At 44.0% G+C, this 20,556-nt stretch overlaps 1 protein-coding gene across 1 annotated transcript; it reads left to right on the top strand.

Annotated features, from left to right (window-relative positions):
* Positions 1–13,229: 13,229 nt before the first annotated feature.
* nfil3-6 (nuclear factor, interleukin 3 regulated, member 6) lies at positions 13,230–16,590 on the top strand. Its single transcript, XM_041957287.1, has 2 exons — positions 13,230–13,446; positions 14,328–16,590. The coding sequence occupies exon 2, from the start codon at positions 14,435–14,437 to the stop codon at positions 15,641–15,643; it is 1,209 nt and encodes a 402-aa protein (XP_041813221.1). The 5' UTR covers positions 13,230–13,446; positions 14,328–14,434; the 3' UTR covers positions 15,644–16,590.
* The last annotated feature ends 3,966 nt before the right edge of the window (positions 16,591–20,556 follow it).

Raw genomic sequence — 20,556 nt, 5'->3', positions numbered from 1 at the left:
TAAATAAGCTGTGTATGATAAGATGATGAGTGTGTTTGTCTTCAGCTCCTCCTTGTCTCCTCGCCTTGGGCTTTCTGTTTTCAGAGCTATTGATTTACACTGTTGTCATCTCATACTTCCTGGAAAGCAGAATGATTTTCTCTTGAAATAAATGTTTGAAGAACTTGATCAAATTAGCCGTTTGTCGTCTGCATTTGAATTGTATATTAAGCCAACCTTTACATCAGTTTCACAGTGCGAAAGGGTTCAGAGCATCACTTGGCTGCGTTTTTGTACTACTTCCATTTATCTGGCCCTCAAACATAAATATGGATTTATTGTAGAATAACCAGGGCTATTTAACATTTTTTTAGATTTGCTGTAAAACTCCAGTTATTCTGAAAAGTTGTTCATTACAGAGCAGCAATCCAACTCATCACTGACAACTGTGAGGTCTTTGGTTTAACTTACGATGTGGCCGTGCAACAACATCGATAACCAATAAATAGCAAAAAAACGTGAAGCACATCAGAAGCCTCTGAAGCAGGTGGAAGATCCTCCTGACAGAGCCAACAGCAGAAACACAAGCTACTCCGTCAGTCGCACCTTCCCAAAAGTAGCAGTTACTTAAACCACAATCTGACAGGATAATTGGTGATTTTAGAAAGTCCTCAGTTAGTCATGACAATAATTATTACAGGAAATTAGTGACTTTGCACTCCTGCTTTCATAATGAGGGTAGCAGGAAAGACAAAAATCAAAACAATGTCTGCCAACTACTTTTCCTCACTCTATCAGCTGAAGTCCAAATGCTGCCCAAATTGAAGCTTCTGGCATGCTGGAATTATGTCATTTGTGTAATAATAGAGGAAAATATGACGTTGCTATAGTTGTTTAGGGTGAGTCGGTGGTCAGATCAGGGCGTGAGCAGGGTGGTCTGAGGTCGCAGAGACTTCAGCGTTCACTCTGGGACTAATCCTTTTACTGAACAAGATTCTCATCTTTCATACTTTCTTCCATCCCTTGGCTGCTGGCCTGGGCGGCTGCAGTTCTGCTTTGGGTTAAGCTCTTTCAGCCGACTGTTCAAAGCCCTTTCTGCACGGTTTGCCTCTCTGGTGGCAGCCGCTGAACTGACTCCCTTTCTATTTTGGCTTTTAAAGGAATGACAGTATTCTCGCATGACTTTTAGAAAATCCTTTCATTCCACTGTATGGAACACCGCTGGGATTAGGATGCAGTCTGCATTACATAAAGGCGAAGATCCTTAAACCAAAAAAGGAAGCTTCCCATGCAAATGACAATAAGCACTCTCAGAGCTTTTAGTATCAAGGGTGGGGGGGGTGTGGGGGAAATTAGGTCTATGACAAAAATGCTTGAATTTCAACTGAATGGCAGTCAGATACATACACACTGTGGACAATACATCAGCCCATAGATTCCTCCTTTGTAAAACAAGCGTAACCAATTACTAACATTTTCACTGCGAAAGTCTGAAACAATGGAAAAGATTACTTGTTAAATGGGATTAAGTCTTTTTGCATCAGAGCATATAGGAAGTTACATAAATATTAGAAAATACATCCAGCATGGTTCCTGGTCAGGATTAAGTTAAGTCTTATGAAAGATTAAACAGAAAAAACAAAAAAAGAAGGAAGAAAGGTACACCCTGCAGTACACTGTGTTCCTTACTGTGGAAAGTTTTACCCTTGGTTCTTTGGACTAACCTAAATTTCATATCAGTAGCATGAATGAGGCACCGTGTTGCTTTCATTTAAGACATGGTAATGTCTGTTTCATGACAGCTGTTACAAAATGTTAATGTTTACACATGTGCTTCTATTATCCGCACTCTGCTACGGTCACAATAATGTTTTCAATGTGGATTTGAAAAGGAGACACGATAAGCTTTGAACAAAGGGGATTTCAGGAAATCTGACCATAGTTGGTCACAGGAGTATGAGACTCATGCAACAAGATCCACTTCATGTTGTGAAACATCAGACTTGCCTCACATAATAGATTCTGCTTCTTCTTTTATAAAGACAGCAGCGGCATGATGTAGCAGACGAAACAGAAAGACGACTTTCGTGAGCAATGTACAATTAAAGGAGCGACCACACAGTCTTAGATTTATCCTGTATTATCATTATCAAAGCTTTGCCAACTGCCCTCAAAGTACAGCTGCACTGACCAGGAAAAAAGTGACATTTGACCTTACAGTCACAAGGTTAGGCAGCCCGGAGTTTCATCACAATGTAAGAGTGAGCACTCTCCATCAATAGATACAAACCACAAAGTTTGTTTCGTAACTAGCTTAGTAATAGGCCTGCAGGTCCAGTAGGAGATGGTTTGCCTCGCCAATGTGTGTATAAAGGTGCGTACGATAATGATAATGGTAGCAAGGACAAAGATCTAGGGGTGGAGGTTGGGGTGGAGTGCAACCGTCACTCTTTATTTAGAAAAAGTACGCAGACACTGCATATTTATTACTGCCAACAGCACCGCAGAATGAGCAGCTGATGCTGTTACGCCCGGGCGACACAAAACGTGACACGGGCCAGCATTGATCGCCAAGTGTATTACACATTTGGCGGAATGAGTAAATCCGCTGTGTAGTATTCTCCGTACCGCGTGTGCCAGTGGCGAACGCCATCACTTAAAGCTAATAATGGGAGCGCTGTCCTGCTCTTTCCTGGATTAATTAATACTCCGGCAACGCCAGCCGGCGTTACCTGAGATAGTGATACGTTAGCCAAACACATCAGTTAAACTGGATTATACTATTTATAAGTATAGTCTCAGAAGCACGCTGAGGAGCCAAAGAACACACCTCACACATCTCAACGAAATCTCCTGCAGACCTGGCATCAAGCAAGTTGATTGGCTGATTCAACCCCTGGCAAATGTAAGCGTACACTACAGGCACTGCAAGAATGGAAGTTAGCCAATTTGGGTGCACTTTGAGACAGTAGACAGTCCCTAACTTCAGGTTAACTGAACACTTTCCCGTCCTCATCAATCAAGACTGACACTGAGCTGCACACTAATATGGTGAAACTGATGAAAAGTTATTGAGAATGAACCTCACTGAATGTCTGAATATCAGCCTTAAAACAAGATCCACCTTTGTTTGTTTGTTGGCTTCCAGCCTATTTGTTTCCATTTCGGCCCCCTGATGCATCGACTGGCAGCTGCAGCTCACACTGAGCACACATCGACCACCTAAAGACGTCTTTTTGCCGATTCTCTCGACCGGCTGATCAGGATATCACCAGACAGCGTGGGTTAGTGGTGTGTGTTTTAATTTTCAGAAAAGATTTCAGCCACAGTTGAGTCTTGTATCTGCATGTTGTTTTGGAAAACGTTGCTTCTACACATAACTTTGGAACTGCTGCGAGAACAAAGATTAAAAAAGGAAGAAAAGCTAAAGGGAAATTTGAGTGTCCTGTGTGATTTGTAAGTGGCACACTGAGGAATTAGACACACTCAAAGAGCCTGGGCAGTGGAAGAAACATTGTTTTGAATGATGCACGTCTGCTTCAGATATAATCTATGCGTCATGGCTTAGAGGGGTCGTACTAGGCAGCGTGTGCCGTGGAGTGTCATGGCAAAGAGACTGGAGAGATTATCGAACGAACAAATTATGACTCACTCGACTTCAACATCTGTCCACATTCGAACAGCGAGAAAAACAAACACATGCAGCATTAACCGTCTCTCCGTGGGAACTGAGAGCCGAGCACTGTTGTGATGGCTGAGGTTCAACAATATCAAAGCCTCTGCCAGGGCTCCCTCGGGTGAACCTGAGCGCCCAGGACACTGTGCCACCGCCATGCTGGAATGAACAAGGTGGAAACTGGGCCATCTATATCTGTGCTACCCTCTGATTATGAACAGATTATGCAACCGCAAAGCATGCTTTACATAACCAGCTATGGCCATGCACTCCTCCTCTATGCACCCTTTGTTCCCAAATTGAATAATTGAATTGCCTTAACCCCGTTCTGTCCAAGCTGCCCGCCTGACACCTAATCAAATATGTACTCTGACACCTAAACTCCTTCTCGCGCCGGGGTTTCCATCTGTTTTTGTTCTGGACTGACGTTCATTACGACAGCGATGCAAACTAGTGCCTGAATGAGAGAGGTGATGTGTTTACACATATAGAACAGCAGCTTCGAGGACGAATGCTGTTTATTGAGTGCACGCAGAGTTATCTTACATGGCTGATAGCGCTGATAACGTAGCAGTAAATTTTCAGCAATGCGGCCGAACAAACACCGTGTGACTTGCCAAATCCCTTTTTAAATCCTCGCTGAAAACACACTTAAAAACGGCAGCCCTTAGTTTGACATCTTAGGGACTGTATGAAAATGATTAAGGGGGAGAGGATTTCAGAGAAAGGGGACCATTGTGCATTTTCTCTTTCTGCTGAATTTTTTGGGTTAACTTTGTCTCCTCCCAGATTCATTCTTAGCATTTGAGATTTATTGGAAAAATGATAAAATATCAAAGGTCAAATAGTTAGATTACAAAGATGGCTTTTGACCGTGCACTCTTTGGAAGGTGCCTGGAAGAAACGCCTCCAGCACTCTCAGCCATGTAACTGATATGATGGGCGATCAGACATGTGATCTCACACACACCCGGCTACAGCGTCATCTGATCTAATTCATATATATTCATATGAAGCGGTATCTGGGCTGGGTGGAAAATATAGCGGTGCGCAAGTCCGTCAGCAGCTTCAGAGCTGCAGCCTGTCCTCTGTTACTCATTATGTGGCTTCAATAACTGTTTCTCCTACTCCTCTTCATCGCAATTTTGTTATGTTTTCCATACATGTATTACTCTGAGATATTGATTATGATATGATTCTCATATGATTATTGATAATGGTGAAGAGGAGCTTTTCTTTTTACAAGATGATTTTTGTGAGACCCCTTCGGACCATAATAAGTTTGATACCACCCTGTTTGCGGTTAATGTTTTACATTAATTTCAGCTGAAAACAAACACTAAACTCTGGTTTTAGACAAAGGCTTGCAGATCAAATTCACTGTTTTGTTCTTACTTATTTGCATATCAGTACTGACTGTAACAAGCATACAGGGAAACAACAGGGAGCAGCAGAGCGGAGTGTGCTGCGGCTGCTCTGAATTCTGGGTCAGCGGAAGAAAACAAAACAAACTTATCATCATTATGTCACAAAGCTCCCTGCTCACTTCAGGATACCGCTCGAACCAGTCCTGGTGTCAGTTAGTGTGACAGATCGGAGAAGACATTTGGCTACAGGAAAAAAAACAAAAAAACAAACCCTCCAGTAACTTCACACTTGCTTGATTACAATTTGGAAAAGAGTTGTTGTTTTTTTTAATTCAGCCTTGTCAGTTGTGTCATTCTGTCCACAGCTGTGTGCATGTTGTCCAGATTTTCCTGTTATTTGGATTAATCCTTCCACATTCTCCCGAGACACGTCCCCTCTAATATATGTAATTTGTTTTATGAGCATTTCATAAGCCACCCCACCCCCTCCCCCCTCCCCAAATGATCAAAAGTGGTTGCTTTGGAAACAGCGTGACGTATTTCAGAGCCCAAGAATAGAAGCACGAGGAGGAAAGCGGGTCTGAGGCTCTTGGCTTCTGCCTCACAATTGGTCTGAGTGCCTTTGCAAATGTTTTCCTCTAATTTGTGTCAGGGGCCAGCGCTCAAATGATGCTGAAGTATTTTGTCTGACTGCAGAGCAGACAGCCGGGTCTGTGATGGCACCGTGTTGGAGAGGCCGCTTGCTTTAGGTTTCCCAGATAGAGGAAACATCCCCTGGCTGAAGGAGGTTGGAGCACACTGGGGGTGGTGACTGATGCAGTGAGCTGAGCAATGGCCGAAACATTTGATCGGGGGCACATACAAACGACTGCGCTGACAACAAATTATCAATAAACGTACACCCGCATGCGCACAGACGCACACGCACACGCTCTGCTTGTTATGAAACAGCCCCCCCAAGTCAAACAAACTGAGTCATAGCCTATTTATAGCTCCCGCAATACATCTCTCATGTGCATGAGCCTTGGATAGAGGCTCCGCTGTGTGTCTGTGGTATAGACAAGCTGTTACATAAATGTGTTTCTGCGTACATGTCTCAGGGGAGCGGTGATTCACAACATGAGCATAGCTCTCTTTTTAACTGCATTTTTCTTAGTCACCAGCCAAGCAAAAAAAAAAAAAAAAAGAATCATCAAGACGGCTAAATTTGGTTGTGTGTCAAACGCTGTTACACATTTTTCTGGATATAAATTTGGAAATGTAGCAGAGCAGATTCGGGCTAAATAAAAAAGTGCTTACTTAACATTTAAATAAATAGTTCGTCGTTTTAGGAAAGAGTTGGATGCGAAGATTGATTCCACTCTCAATGCCTATATGATGAACATGAGGGGACAGCAGCCAGTTAGCTTAGCTTAGCATAAAGACCGGAAAGAGTTAGCCTAGCTTTGTCCAAAAGCAACGAGATCTGCTTAGCAGCACCCGCAAAGCTCACTAATTAACACATTATATGGCTTAATCAAAAACTGAGTTGTCCCAGCAATTGTTAGCAAGGCTAAGCTAAGTTTTAACTTCACATCACTTGGTAAAAGGAAAACAACACTTTCCAACAAACAGCTTCTTTAAGGGGAAAGCTTCAGGAGTTTTCACAAGTTAAAAACTCACACCACATATGTCAGAAAGGCAGTGGGTATAAAATCATTACAGCTCTTGTGACTTATTGCATTACATCATAATGCAATGAGTTTGTGTAACTGTAGAAAGAGAGGGAGCAGGGCTGAGATAAAGGAGCAGAAGAGGGAGGGCAAACAGCGAAGCACAACTTGATTTGATGTGATAATCATGTGCAGGGATCAGATAGATGATGCATTAATTATGAGTCTCCATTTGTTTCTGCTAATATCTAATATTACTGACAGCACAGAAGACAGCTCCTCGTATCTTTTATAATGCCGGTCGACTATCACCGAGGCGGCGTTAGATAACGTTATGTAGCAGGTGAAAGGAGGCCAAGCTGGCGTGCGCTTGGATGACAGTGTGTTGGCGCAGCACGCTGTGTCACTGCAGAGGGATTTTCTTCTGAGCTATAATGAAGCGAACATGAACAAAGGATTTTTTTAAACAACATCAGACCGCGAGGGGTTGTTAGGACACAGCAAAGGGAGCACAGAGGGAATGGCTATTAAAAAATCTGTGTCCAAATAAAATCAAACAGAGGAGCTGGAGGAAGGATCGGAGAAAGCGGTGCTGAGCTGACAGGTGACGCTCAGCAGGTGATCAGTGGACTGCATCCATGCGACCTTCTTCCCGCAGCAGCTAACTGTGTCAGCAGAGTGACGGCCTCCTCCCTTCCCTGTCCTCCTCTCCGGACTTCCCCTGTGGTCTGGTTCAGAGTGTATTTTAAGCTCGTCCCCTCCGCCTCCCGCAGGGCATTTTTACGTAACACGCCTTTGCCCGTCAACTTTAACTAACACCTCCCAGCTCATCCGTCTGACTCCCGGTGGCTGTTTCTCTAAAGCCGGTCAGCTGATGTAAACAGTCTTGCTGCGAGTCTTGTCTGTGCCACCCACTTGGCAAGAACAGGGCACAGATATTTATATCCACCCTGCTGCCCACCACTGCTGCAGACAGAATCCACCCCAGAGCGGATGAATTATGAAGAAAGCCAGGAAGCAAAAATGATACTGTCTGAGGCTGCGAAATATTATTCTGAAAGCGCTTCATAAGTGTTCATGTTAAAATCAGTGTTTACTGGCAGGCTGGAGGAGCTCCCCTCTGGGAAACTGGTGGTTTACAACCTCTACCATTCTTCTCTAAGCATTATTAAAATAATTTACAGCACCGCTACCACCACAAATAATCCAAAACCAGAGAACTGTTAGTGCTAATACAGCACGGGGGGAAATTAACGTGGCATTCAAGCTAACATTAGCGCCATGATTTGTGTGAAAACGTCATCTCCAGCTGACTTTTTAAGGTTTCCGGCACACTCATTTTAAATCACTTATGATTATGCACTTGATGGCTGCACACACGATATGATGCTGAAAGACTGAGGCCAAAGTTGTGTGTTCAAGGCAAGAAGTCTGCATCCTCGTCAGCTGATGATCCACGTAGAAGACATGGAAATAAACAGCATGCTTCTTGCACTCCAGTGTGGAGCCAGTTAGGACTACTATTATAAGCATGACAAACACTTTCGAACAGTGTGTTCCAGCTTTTAATGTTGCAAGCGAGCAAACGCTTTTAGAACATAGAGAGAGGCTTGATCTCAAGGTTTGCTTATTTTATTGAATCTGAGAGTGTTGAAGTGGAAAAGGCAGAGCAGAATTGCTCCATTCCAGTCCAGCAAGATTAATTGTCCCACCCTCACTCAGTGCTCTCTTCTATTTGAAATTTCAAGGATTAAGACAAACCTAAGAAAGAAACCTTCAGCTACTTTGTACATTTGTACAACTGGAACAAACTTCAGTGCTTATACTGTTTGTTACAACACACACAGAGTTTATCTTGAGCATTGTACAACCAGATGAATGTGACTTGTTGTCATCTTTCATTGTTGCATTTCCTGTCTTTTCCTGTAAATGCTGTCTTTTACTTTGTTCACACTGTTCAGTATTAAAGTTCCAGGCCGTCAGCGCGACTAAAATTCCTCCTGCAAATATTTGCAGGCTCCCCTGAGACATGAGATGTTTTTCAGCCGGCTCTGTTGTGCCCTCTTTACCCTGCGGGTCAAAGCTACAAGGTGAGCTATTCCATAACAGGGTCTGCCAGAATGTCAAGAATTCAGCTCGAACTTGTTGAACTCGGTTCCTCCTCTCCTCGTGTTGTTTTCCTACGAAGTCGGTCGACTGCGACACGGTCCTGCCTGAGTTGCTCATGCTTGTGTTGGGTAATGCGACATGAGGAAATGTAAGAATAACAAATGATTCTGGAGCGTTTGCGCTCACTTTCCACATAGAAGGACCCAGTTATGTCTCAAACGCTTAGCAAACAAATCATCAGACGTGGAACTCATTCTGACACGTTTTCTTGTTTTTTTTTTTGTGCTTCGTTTGTGCTCAGATCCTCTTTGACATGCTTTTTTTTTTTCATTTCCAGTGAAGCTTAGGGCAGAACCACTTTCTCAAGTAGAAGTGTTACATACATATATTTCACAAGCTGAACTGGTGCATGGTGTAACTCACCTCCTGTTGCATTAAACCTTCTCTTCTTTCATTTCTGACTCACTTTTTCTTCCTATGCCTCCCAAGACTTAGCTACAGCTACTGTAATACTGTAATAATAATAAAAATAAGTAATTGATCGTTTGAAATGAAAAACGGCTTCTGCAGAGTCAGTGGTAAAAATGGAATTTCTTTCATTGTTTCACTGCAGTTGAATGATGAAAACCAGGAAATTCTCAATCATAGAATGTTAATTTATGGTCGTACTGTAGGTGGAGAGTAATTTCAGCCGTTTGAAATATTTAACTGACAAGGCCATCTCTTCTTAAGTTAATAAAACCTTGATTTTCAGTTTTATAATATCCAGGTTTTGACTCTCTCGGCTTCAGTGATTGTCGTTTTAATACAAAGGGACCTCCTGGCACTTCGGATTATGAGACCCACAGGTGAAAGTGGCTTACAAGGCCGACACTCTTCTAATGTAATTTCCCAATCTATCATTTTATGAGTGTGCCTGAAGGCAGTAGCGTGGGCGGCAGATTGGCCTACTCCTTTAAATACAACTATGTGCACACGGTTTGTTTGCTGTTTGTGCCAGCAATCCATTTTATTGAGCTGGGGAAGTTCGCAAAGCCTGAGTGGCACATCATTGCATGTAGTTTAAGCTGCTTTCGTGCGGGGTGCAATGCTGTGGGCGCGGAGGATGTACAGTACATACAGTTAATGGAGAATCTGATGCAGCCCAGTGTTAATCTCTGTCTTCCTCTGCGCTCAGAGTCTTTGCTAAGCTGCTATCGTTTGTACTCTGTTGTTAGCCCCCAACCAGGAGGCCTCTCAGGATCAGATAAGTATCAATCTTCTGTGGCCAGGAAATGGCATTAGCTGGGTGCACACAAGCCTGGAAAATTCTCATCTTTTGTGCATGAATAAAAAAAAAATATATATAGTATTGTCTCCAACATAATCGCTGTGGTTGCAGTGATTTGAAATGACCGCTATTATGGAAAATCTCTTATTATGTAGTTTAACTCATGTAACCGACTCAGCTACTAATTTGAATCTATGAGTTCCAAGCAGGATCACACACTTTACCAACTTAAACTGAACTCTGCTGCTTGTTTTAGTAATAAGGTGCTGCCAGTGAGACATCTCCGATCTCAATCCTCTCATCTCAATTTAAAGGCAAGGTTCAACATTATTTGCTTCGATTGTTATGTGAGCTGTGACTTCAGCTGAGAAGATTGATACCGTTTTCATGTCTCTATGTGGCCACCACCAACAACCAGTTATCTCAGTTTAACATAAAGACTGGCTGTGTCCAAAGGTAACCCAAGCCACCTTTGGATTAAACAAAAGAGATGTGATGTGCTAATTAGTGGACTTCAGAGTTGCTGGTCGGTGGACTTTGTCACTGTTGGACAGAGCGAGGCTAGTTGTTTCCCCCTGTTTCCAGTCTTTGTGCTAAGTTAAGCTAACCAAGTACAAGCAATAACTTCATTATACCCCACAGAGATGAGAACTGATTGATCTTCTCCAACTTTCTGCAAAAACAAGCGTGTTTTTCGTAATATCTTTAATTGTCTTTAGCATTTTATAAACTGAACTGTCATTAAGATTACACAAACACTGTCAAACAGCCTTGCATTGCAGTCATAACTGACAACAGCACATTACAAGTCGTAGAGTTCAACCAAACCCACAGAGCCTGTTTTCTATGATGGAACATTCAAGTGGAAAATTCCACATTAACGAAGTCTTGTTTGAAGCAGCTATTGTACTGTGACTGTGCAGGCACTGGCTTCTGTCTCTGTCACAAACCAAAGGTGGCCAAATAGTTAGGGGCAAGGGGCTCGGAGTGTATCTCTGCGTAAACTCCGGCGTGTTTGCTCAGGGGGTTTACATATGTGATATGATACAGTACATGCAGTTCATTGTCTCCTGTGAGCACACAAATGTGCAAGTGCTCACTGTAAAAACAGAGGTCGCTTGAGGCCTTCGGCCGAAGCCCACATGCTCGTTTCACACTCGGTACACAGAACCACGTGTTGCACGCTGCCCAACATACAAGTGTAGCTGCTTGCAGGCCATCAACAAACACACACACACGCACACACAGTATTGTGTTATCTTACTACCTCAAAGACACTATATGAGACCAATCACTCATCAGAGTACCAATGAGTAAGATGTTGTGTAATGCACAGAATAGTATTGAGATAAAGATTTGAACCCTGGCAACAGACAAAAGTAAGTGAGTTATTACTCATTATGAATTATTATGTTCTGTCAACAATACACGTATTTGCGTATCTATGTGTATGACACATTACGTAATTTTACAGCGCCAGCACTTCAGGCGATCTGTCCTCACTGAATCTTTAGGTTGCCTTGAACACACTATTTACGGGTCCTGTAGTTTCCTAATAATTTCCTGGAAGGGAACTGATATCACTGTAAATTCTTAGGAGAGTTCCAGGAAAGGTCTATGTAATAAAGCTCCAACGCCAGGAAATGTTGAAATGAGACTCTTCCATACTTTCATAGTCATGAAAAATTCCTTAAAACCTGTTTGTAACACACATGACCGGATTGACCTAGTTAGGGGGCCCCGAGGCAAAAACATGTTCTCCTCCTCCTCCTGTCTTCAAACCTACTGCCCTCTGAGCAATGTGTGTGCACCCGGTGGTCCTGTGCAACAAGTAATCCTAACTGGAATGATTTGTGTTGTTTGTGATCATTTCATTAAACATGACTTCATCAGGGACGTGCACCATATAATTCCATTTTAACATGGGCTTTAGATGATGTTGTACTTTACTGGCTTAAATTCCCCAACAAATGTGCAATTACCAAAAACAATTAGCATGCAGTGAAACTGGGGGCTTTGAGGGCTCCTCAAGCCTGAGAGCCATGAGGAAGGGATCATAATGTGTTCAGCATTCACTTATTTAAGAAGTATTAGTTGGGCAGTTTTGCATGAAGCCTTGTATTTTGACTTCTCGCTCTCATTGCTTGCAGTCCCACAGACTCCACTGCTACAGTAATTGCACAATCAACTATTTTTCCTTTAAATTTGCCTTCTGGTCTTATTAAAATCTAATATGTAGACACTTGAAATTGAATTTTGCTACTAACAGGGACATTTGATGAACTAAATATGACAAAAATGAGCATGATGCATATTATCATTACACCTCATAAAGAAATAGTTCATGTTTTATATGCTATAAGGGCTGTGCAAGAACAAAAACATACTGTGTTTGCCAAGACGTCATTCCCAGACAAAGACCTGTACAGTACTGTATCCTACATAGTGTTGGGTATGATTGAGGTCAATTCAACTCATTGCTGCTGCCAGTAATCCATTTTATTGAGCTGGGAAGCTCATAAAGACAGACTGATCATCAACACCTCATCTCCAGGCAGGTGTAACTCCCTCTTAGACCTCTTATGAACAACCTGTTATAAAAATCCATAAACAAAAAAATGGACTTCTTCAGGATTTGGGAGGAGTACTGTTGCATAAAAAACTACTGTCATCACCAGTTAAAACTCCAGCGTCTTTCATCAGTCGTTCTGAGACCCTGAGTTGACTGTGATAGGGAACATTCAGCAGTTCAAAACCAGAGAGAGCTGGTAGCTGCAGGTGAGGGACCAGGGTCACCTGGACCTCAAACAGGGGAAGCACTATAATCACACTTCACTGTATATAAATGTATATATATATACACACACACACTGGGGCTCATACACTGAGTCATATACTTATCTTGGAAGACCGACTCACAGTAACTGCCTCTTTATGCTGGGGAGAGAGCGAGGCGCAACATTATCTAATTGTTATGGGAAGATTATCCTGTCAGAGGGGGCGGGGCGAGGGAGGGCAGATGATGACGGCGGTGGCGCTGGGGATGATGATGATGGCTGAACTGTGATGTTATGTGAAAGCCGATAGGAGCTTTTCCTTTGGACGGCAGGAAGGGGGGTGGGGGTGTGACAGAGGGAGGCGGTCTCAGAAACACACACACACACATACACACACAAAAAGGGCCCCGCTGGTTCAAGTGAGGATAGGGACCGTCCTGGGCTGAACTCCGCGTTACAAATAGCAGCTGCCGTTTTCCAAGTGGAGCAGAGTGGAGGTGCGCCACGCCGGTGATAATATTAAGTAACAGCGCGGAGTGGATCTGCAGCGTCGAGCCGCGGAGCAGCGCTCCTTCCTGAGCCCGACCAGAAGACCAGCTCTCATCAGTCCTGAGAGGTAACATGATCTTTTTTATTCACTTTTCCGCATTTTGCATTTTTCCAGAAGTTTCTTTTAACATTAAGGACACGTGAGAGACGATATATTAGAATAATCGCACGTTCTCCTAAGACTTAAATCTCAAAATAGTCTTTCAAATTACAGTTAAATTTACTTTGGTTACAGATCTTTAAATATCTTACAGGACTTACAGCTGTGTTCAGTTGTAAGTCCTCACTGATGCGGGCAGAAGTTTCAGTATTCTGTTATGTAGTAGCTTATAGTATTTAAAGTAGTATTTTCCTGCCTTACAGTGTTTACTTTTTTATAAATAAAGTAAACGGAGACAGAAGATGCAGCTCGTGCAGAGACGAAAAACAACAACTTTGGAGTTGCCTCTTTACTGTGAGTGATGCTGCTGAGCTGAGCCGGGTCAGCTCAGATGTATCAAAGCAACCGACCGGAGATCAGACATGTGGGTCAGTGCTGATGAGGCGAATAAAACGTTCAGACCGGAAACCCCCCTCGTGCGCTTTAATAAAGATGGGAGACAAAATATAACGAGGAACAAGAAACGAGCCCATAAATGCTTGTTTGGGTCTTAAACTACAAATGTAGGTTAGGATCTGAACAGCTTAATGTCGCGTTGTGATGGAGATTTCTTTCACCTCGTTTTTATTCTAACGGGCGCTGGATGCTTGCAGTCTGGCTGAAGTGTGGTGTGGCCGGACAGCTTGGTGTTGCACTGTCCCATATTGAACGCGTAATGAGGTTTGCAAGGTTATGGTACAAGTCGCTCCCGTTTTATTGGACAGATGTAATGGGGTTACATAATATTGTGTTGTAATGGCTCTTGCGTAACCGCTAAATCCCTCTTCTCGCGCCTCTCTGAACGCTAGGTGGCACTGTTGCTGCACGCGGAGAGTCCAGCGAGCACTCAGCACCACGCAGCGGCACCCTCCACCCTCAGCAGCGAGGAGAGACTCAGTGGACCCCTGACTGTGTGATGTTTGAGGAGGAGTCCCAGCAGATGAGGGGGCAGCAGGAAGTGGCTGTGCTCCAGGCTCTGGAGTCAACTGCAGCCCCAAGCGGAGGAGGAGGAGGAGGAGGGCCTATGTCCTTCACCGATGAAGCCGTTTCCATCCTGACCTCCAGCAGCATGCTGGCGCGCTCCCTGCTGGGCCGCCCCTCTGCCATCAAACGCAAAGAAAGTCCCCCCTCCAGCATCCGGCGCAAGCGCGAGTTCATCCCTCTTGACAAAAAGGACGAGGGCTACTGGGACAAGAGGAGGAAGAACAACGAGGCAGCGAAGCGCTCGCGAGAGAAGAGGCGTGTGAATGATATGGTCCTGGAGAGCCGGGTTCTGGCTCTGCTGGAGGAGAACGCTCGCCTCAGGGCGGAACTTTTGGCCCTGAAGTTCCGCTTTGGCCTGGTCAAAGACCCCTCAAACGCCCCTATTCTGCCCCTCACCACAGCTCCTCACCACACCTCTCAAACCTTGACTCCTCACTATTATGTCCACAGAGGGGATGGAGGCCTCCCCAGTTCCTCAGTCTCACACCCCAACAGCCAGACCGGCCAACTGGGCACCAGGGGCTCCAGGGATGCTGGCAACATGTCGGAGGACTCGGGGTTCTCCACGCCAGGTGGGTCCAGCGTGGGCAGTCCGATCTTCTTTGAAGACCGGCTGAGCGACCATGGGAAATTATCACCCCACAGGGCAGAGGAGCTGGGCTATGACCTCCACCCCTCCCCTGCTGACGTCCTCCACACTGCAGGACCCACCCCAGGCAAGCTGGACCAAGCTGAGTCAATGAAAAACCTTCCTCACAAGCTACGCTTCAAGACGCCAGGCAGCGGGGACACAGGTGATGCCGCAGGGGACAGACGCAGCCCCGCGCCATCCACAGCAGGACGGGAAGGTCCGAGGGAGGCCCCTAAAGGACTGAGTGCGGGTGAGACAGGAGCAGGGCAGTGCACTGGCTCCTGGCTCCAGCAGCTGGAGGGGGAGGAAGGCAGGAGGGGGAGACAGTCCCCTCAGTACAACGCCTCCGCTGCTGGCTGCAACCTCCAGCCTCTTCCCATGCAAGGACAAAGCGAGATGCAGTACAAGCATGAGAACACTCACCTGAAGTCTCAGCTGAACTCTCTGAGCGAGGAGGTGGCTCAGCTGAAGAAGCTTTTCACAGAGCAGCTAATGGCCAAAGTCAACTGAGGAGCGGGGCCGTGGGACAGTCGGGGTGTGCCGATGTCTAGACTTTTATGGACGAGCCAAGTTTTGCTGTGAGTGAGCCTAGAAATCCAGCGCAAAAACAGGAGTGCTGGACCATGCAGACGTCCACAAGGACTACTAAAACTCAACTTTCAACTCTAACACTTTTACCAATGTGCTGTTTTTAATTTCAAATACTGTATTATATTGTAAGAAATGTCTATAAACATTCATCTCATAAACTGCTGTTTAAAAGCGACTTAGTCTCAGCTCCGATCAATGTTTCTCAGACAGGGAGTCTTATATGTAAATGTAGTGTTGAGTGTACTGTAAAATAGTTTCTCTACTCCATACACTGTGACAACTAAAAAACACAGCGTCAAACTGCTTTCAGTTTACTGTGTCACATCATTACAGCGCGAGCTTAAACTAATCGGCTCACGTCATTAAGAGATAACAGCTTTTGGAAGCCACGTTAAATTCGATTAGAAGCTAGCCTGCAGCTCGTTAACGCACCAAAAAGGAGGACGTGTTTGCAGCTGTGTAGCTCGAGTGGTGTGACTTACCGCACGAGTTTCCCACAACTGGGACAGGTCTGTAAACACAGGCAGAGACAGACGGTAAATACTCAGAAATAAAACTATTGGCTGTCCTAACCCTCAGTGGTGTTGAGGACTCAAAGAAAGGTCTGTTCTGAATCAGTTTTCCCGCACAAAACGTTTGCTGGGCTTGTTCATCGTCACTTGTGATGTGTCACACAGTCAAGGAACTCCTCTTAGACACTGTATGCATACATGTACTGTTTTGGTGTTTCACATCTCACTTCGGTCTCTGCTCACGCCCAGTGTGAATACTTTTTATTACTGTCATGTTATCTGTACTGAGGTGATGACAAGAATTCAATGTCTGCTGTCTTTCATTTCATATTAAAAATAAATACGTTTGACAGATTCGGCATCATCGTGGTGAGTTGACCATCACTCGGGGAAACCTTAATTAAAGGGGCACTCCACCAGTTTTACACATGAGGTTTGATTTGTAAGTTTGTATGACATTACACATTTAGTGTCACAGTGCCTGAATTTCTATACAACATCAGATCAACTTGAAATATGTTATCACTGGGAGCCCCTCCTTTCCAAGCTACTGTAGTTTTCATACGCCACTGAGGCTTTCATCATACAGAAATGGGTGTAGTTTCATCTGAATTTGGTTGGGCCTGAGACTTACATTTTAACAAAACACCTCTGCAACATTGCATCTGAAAGAAATTGCCATTTAGGAGGCAATGGGGTTCTAATAAAAAGAGCTACTGCATTACGGCATCATGGGAAGTGTAGTGTTTTGGAGCTCGGCCCATAAGAGAGAGTAAAAACTCCAAACATCAACAGAACGATGCTGAACTGTTATATAACACACATTATCGTAAATAGCATACAGCAATAAAACTGAACATCTAAAGGGAACGAACAAAGTCTTTACATAATTAATATAATTCCCCTAATAACAGACACTGAGAGAATCAGTGAAAGAGAACAAGACACTGGCTCAGGCTTGGCTGACAAGTGCTGACAAATGCAGGCGGTGAGGAGAGGAGTTTGCACTTGGCAGGTTTGTCTCCCACAATCCCTGCATGCTGCAAGTCTGACAGCCAGACAGACAAAGGCAGAGACAGTGGGTGTGTCTGCTATTACTCAACGGCTCTATTAGAAGCCTTCAACATGAGAGCTTTAATTACAACAGCTGGAGGGGAGTTCATGTCAATGAAGAACCGATAGCATGAATTTGATGAGTTAAGACGATAATTCCTGTGACTCTGTGTCACTGTGTCTTTTGTCATTACCCGTTTAGTCTCACAGACCCCGAATTTTAACACAATTTCAGATCAACTCAAAGTCTGTTCCCACTAATTCCCTTTCTCATAGTTGAGAATTTAGAAAAATCATGCTGCTTTGGAGTCAGCAGGGGGCAGCAAAGACAACACCTTCACCATCATGTCTACAGAGCCACAGCGTCTGTGTTTCTCCATCTACCACAACATATGAATCATGCTATGGATCACCGCAGTTTTTATTGTTCCTGGAGGTTAGCGAGTTATTTGAGACAGAGATGAGTGATATTTAAATTCAGACACTCTACACGTGTCATTATGGGTGTATGCAGGCAGAAACATGCAGAACGTGATGCTCAAATGAAAGAAGGTCAACTGAATTTAGAGAAAACAAATATTCAATGCAATTCATACGTCATTATTTTAGGTCATTGCTACTTTGTTATGAGAAATCCTCTGATAACTTTCTCAGCTTTTTTAGTGTGTGGGGGAATAAACAAAAAACTATCTCAAGGGATGCCAGAAGCACTGTTGTGGGACATGTTATATACACGAGAAGACCCTTATTTCTGCTATTGTCTTAACTTTTCGTGTATGACTAAGAGAGGAGGCTCTTTAATTCATGACACAAAAGCTCAACAAGCTTAGTGGAGACTCTGTGCCTCTGTCTGACTGTCCCTGCCTCTCTGTTCCCAGCACTGCTCTCTGCTCTCTGTGTTGCCTTTGCCTGATGACACCATCACGAAACACTCCCATAGGTATCATGAATACAGATATTACTGGGGTCTGGCATTTCGGTGCACTTAAAAATGATCTTCTGTTTTTCTTTTCTCTGCCACTTTAACTGACTTTGCTGGTGGAGACATGACTCTTCATTTTGCATGTAGTAAGAAAAAAAGAATATACTTAAAACCTAATGTTGTTGAGTACGAAGCTGCTCCAATATGGCGACGGCGCTGAAGCACAAGATTCAACCGCGAAGTAATGGAGAAGTTAAGAAAAATGTCTGACACATCCTTTGTTTTAAGTTAACCTTTGCAAAGCAGCTTGTCACTGGGGGTCAGTCCCCACTGCCACACTTCCAGAGTCAGCGCCACCGACACTCCGAGGGCTAATGTGCGTTGGGGTTCAGGGATGATGAGGCGCAGTCTTTAGAAATTTAAAAACGCATTGTTTTGCATCTATAAATAGCTCAATGGATTTTACGTTACCATTTAAAATGATATAGTTATGTTTACAGTGACACTCGCCGTAATTTCCACCAATGGACCTGTTTGTAACGTCCCTTGAATTTAGAAATATAAGCACTTATTTCGGCTGCAACTATTCCCAAAAAGAGGTCTGAAAGCAACATTTTGCAAGTACAAATAGACTGTGAGTAAATTGGACGAGCCTGTGGGGAAATGGAAAAGGTAATAAGGTAGAAGCGAAGCCGGCGCTGCAGGTGTAGAGCAGGGAGAAGAAGAGCGTCTGATTTAATGAATCTACTGCAACATGCTGCTGTTATGCTTCCCTCCTCACTCACATCCATGCATCCATAAAAACACCGCAACCCCCACAACCCCCTCTTCCCCCCCTTTTTTTTTCAGTGAAAGGATAAAGCCTGTTGCTAGGCAGGCAGTGCGACAGTTGCCATGGGAACGCTTGCAGACATAGCTGGAAGGGGGAAAACGTTGGGCAGGGTGGGGGTAAGGATGGGGTGCAAAAAGAGAGGGAGTGATGCAGAGAGGGAGAGAGAGAGAGAGAGAGAGTGTGTGTGTGTGTGTGGGTGTGTGTGTGTGTGTGTTTTAATGGGGGGAGGGGGATCCAAGTTCACGGCCAATGCCTCTGTTCTTTTGCTGTTTGTCTCCTCCAGCTAAAGATGGAAACAAAGGGGTGCAAAGGAATGGTGATTCATATTTTGTTCAAATTTGAGGCATCACATTCGGGGTTACCCTCTGATAATGTAGTGTCACAGGATGAGGGTGTGAACCGCAAAATAGATGGCTGCAGCAACTTCACAAATCTGGACTAATCTAACAACAACAACAACAATAATAATAATCATAACAGTCTTTAATTATAGAGCACTTTTTCAAGTGTTGTCCGTGTAACAAACTGCTTCACAAATAATAAAATCATCCGGTTTCAAAAGAAAACACATAAAAAAACAACTTGGTGTATAAAAACCAGTGCAATGCAGGAAAAAGGTAAGAATATGAAAAGGAAAACATTTATCTAGAAAAGAACAATATAGAATACCTCATCAAGAACTTAGAAAAAGAAAAGGTCACTTAGCTAAATTAAGGCAGACAGTTATTGAGTGTATTCAACAAACTGGAGCATGAGAACAAGTAATTACTGCAGTATTAAAGGTGGAAAGTCCTTACCATCCTTCAAGGATGCAAAACAATCCAATTATACACAACAATCACTGCAATTAATGCAGCTGCATACACCAAAGTTTTCTGAACACACACTCACACTTACACACACACACCTTCCCTCCCATGCTGAAGATGGAGATAAAAGGAGATAATGAAGACATCTGCAGCAGACGTCAGCCTTCAAGGCTTTTTCCTGTTTCAACCGCTGTGTGCATAATGCACTGTACCACACTGAGACGCTGAGCAGACCTGTACCATCCCTGTGTCTGGAGCGGGACGGAGGACGATGGCTATCTGGCACGTGGAGTTGCTTCAATGAAAATCTAAACTGCACAGCTGCTGTTGTCTACATTGCAAAACGCTGTGCGCAAGCGCAATTTATGTGTACGCTGCTTTCCTCGCTGCAACTAACTGGGAGCTGCCCAAAAAAATTGGAAACAATCATGTCCTATCCAAATACTGTCTGATGCAGTCCCCTGCATGCCAGTGAGACAGAGGCCCGTTCAGCTGTTTGAGCTTACTCAAAAGCCTGCTCTTCAATTACTCGAAGGATGGTGTTATATCAGAGGAGTGACATTAACAAAATAGTTCCGCTCCCCTGCTCTTTGTGTGAGTCTCCGCCATGCTTCGCGCCTGCCAGCACGACACACATTCCTGCTTGTGATCAGCATGAATCAAAACACAATGTACTTCAGTGACACAATATGGTTGCATTCTAG

Source organism: Chelmon rostratus, chromosome 17 (assembly GCF_017976325.1).
Source record: "Chelmon rostratus isolate fCheRos1 chromosome 17, fCheRos1.pri, whole genome shotgun sequence".
Lineage (NCBI taxonomy): Eukaryota > Metazoa > Chordata > Actinopteri > Chaetodontiformes > Chaetodontidae > Chelmon > Chelmon rostratus.
Note: the sequence above shows the minus strand (reverse complement) of the source record. Positions and strands in the feature narration are given on the sequence as shown.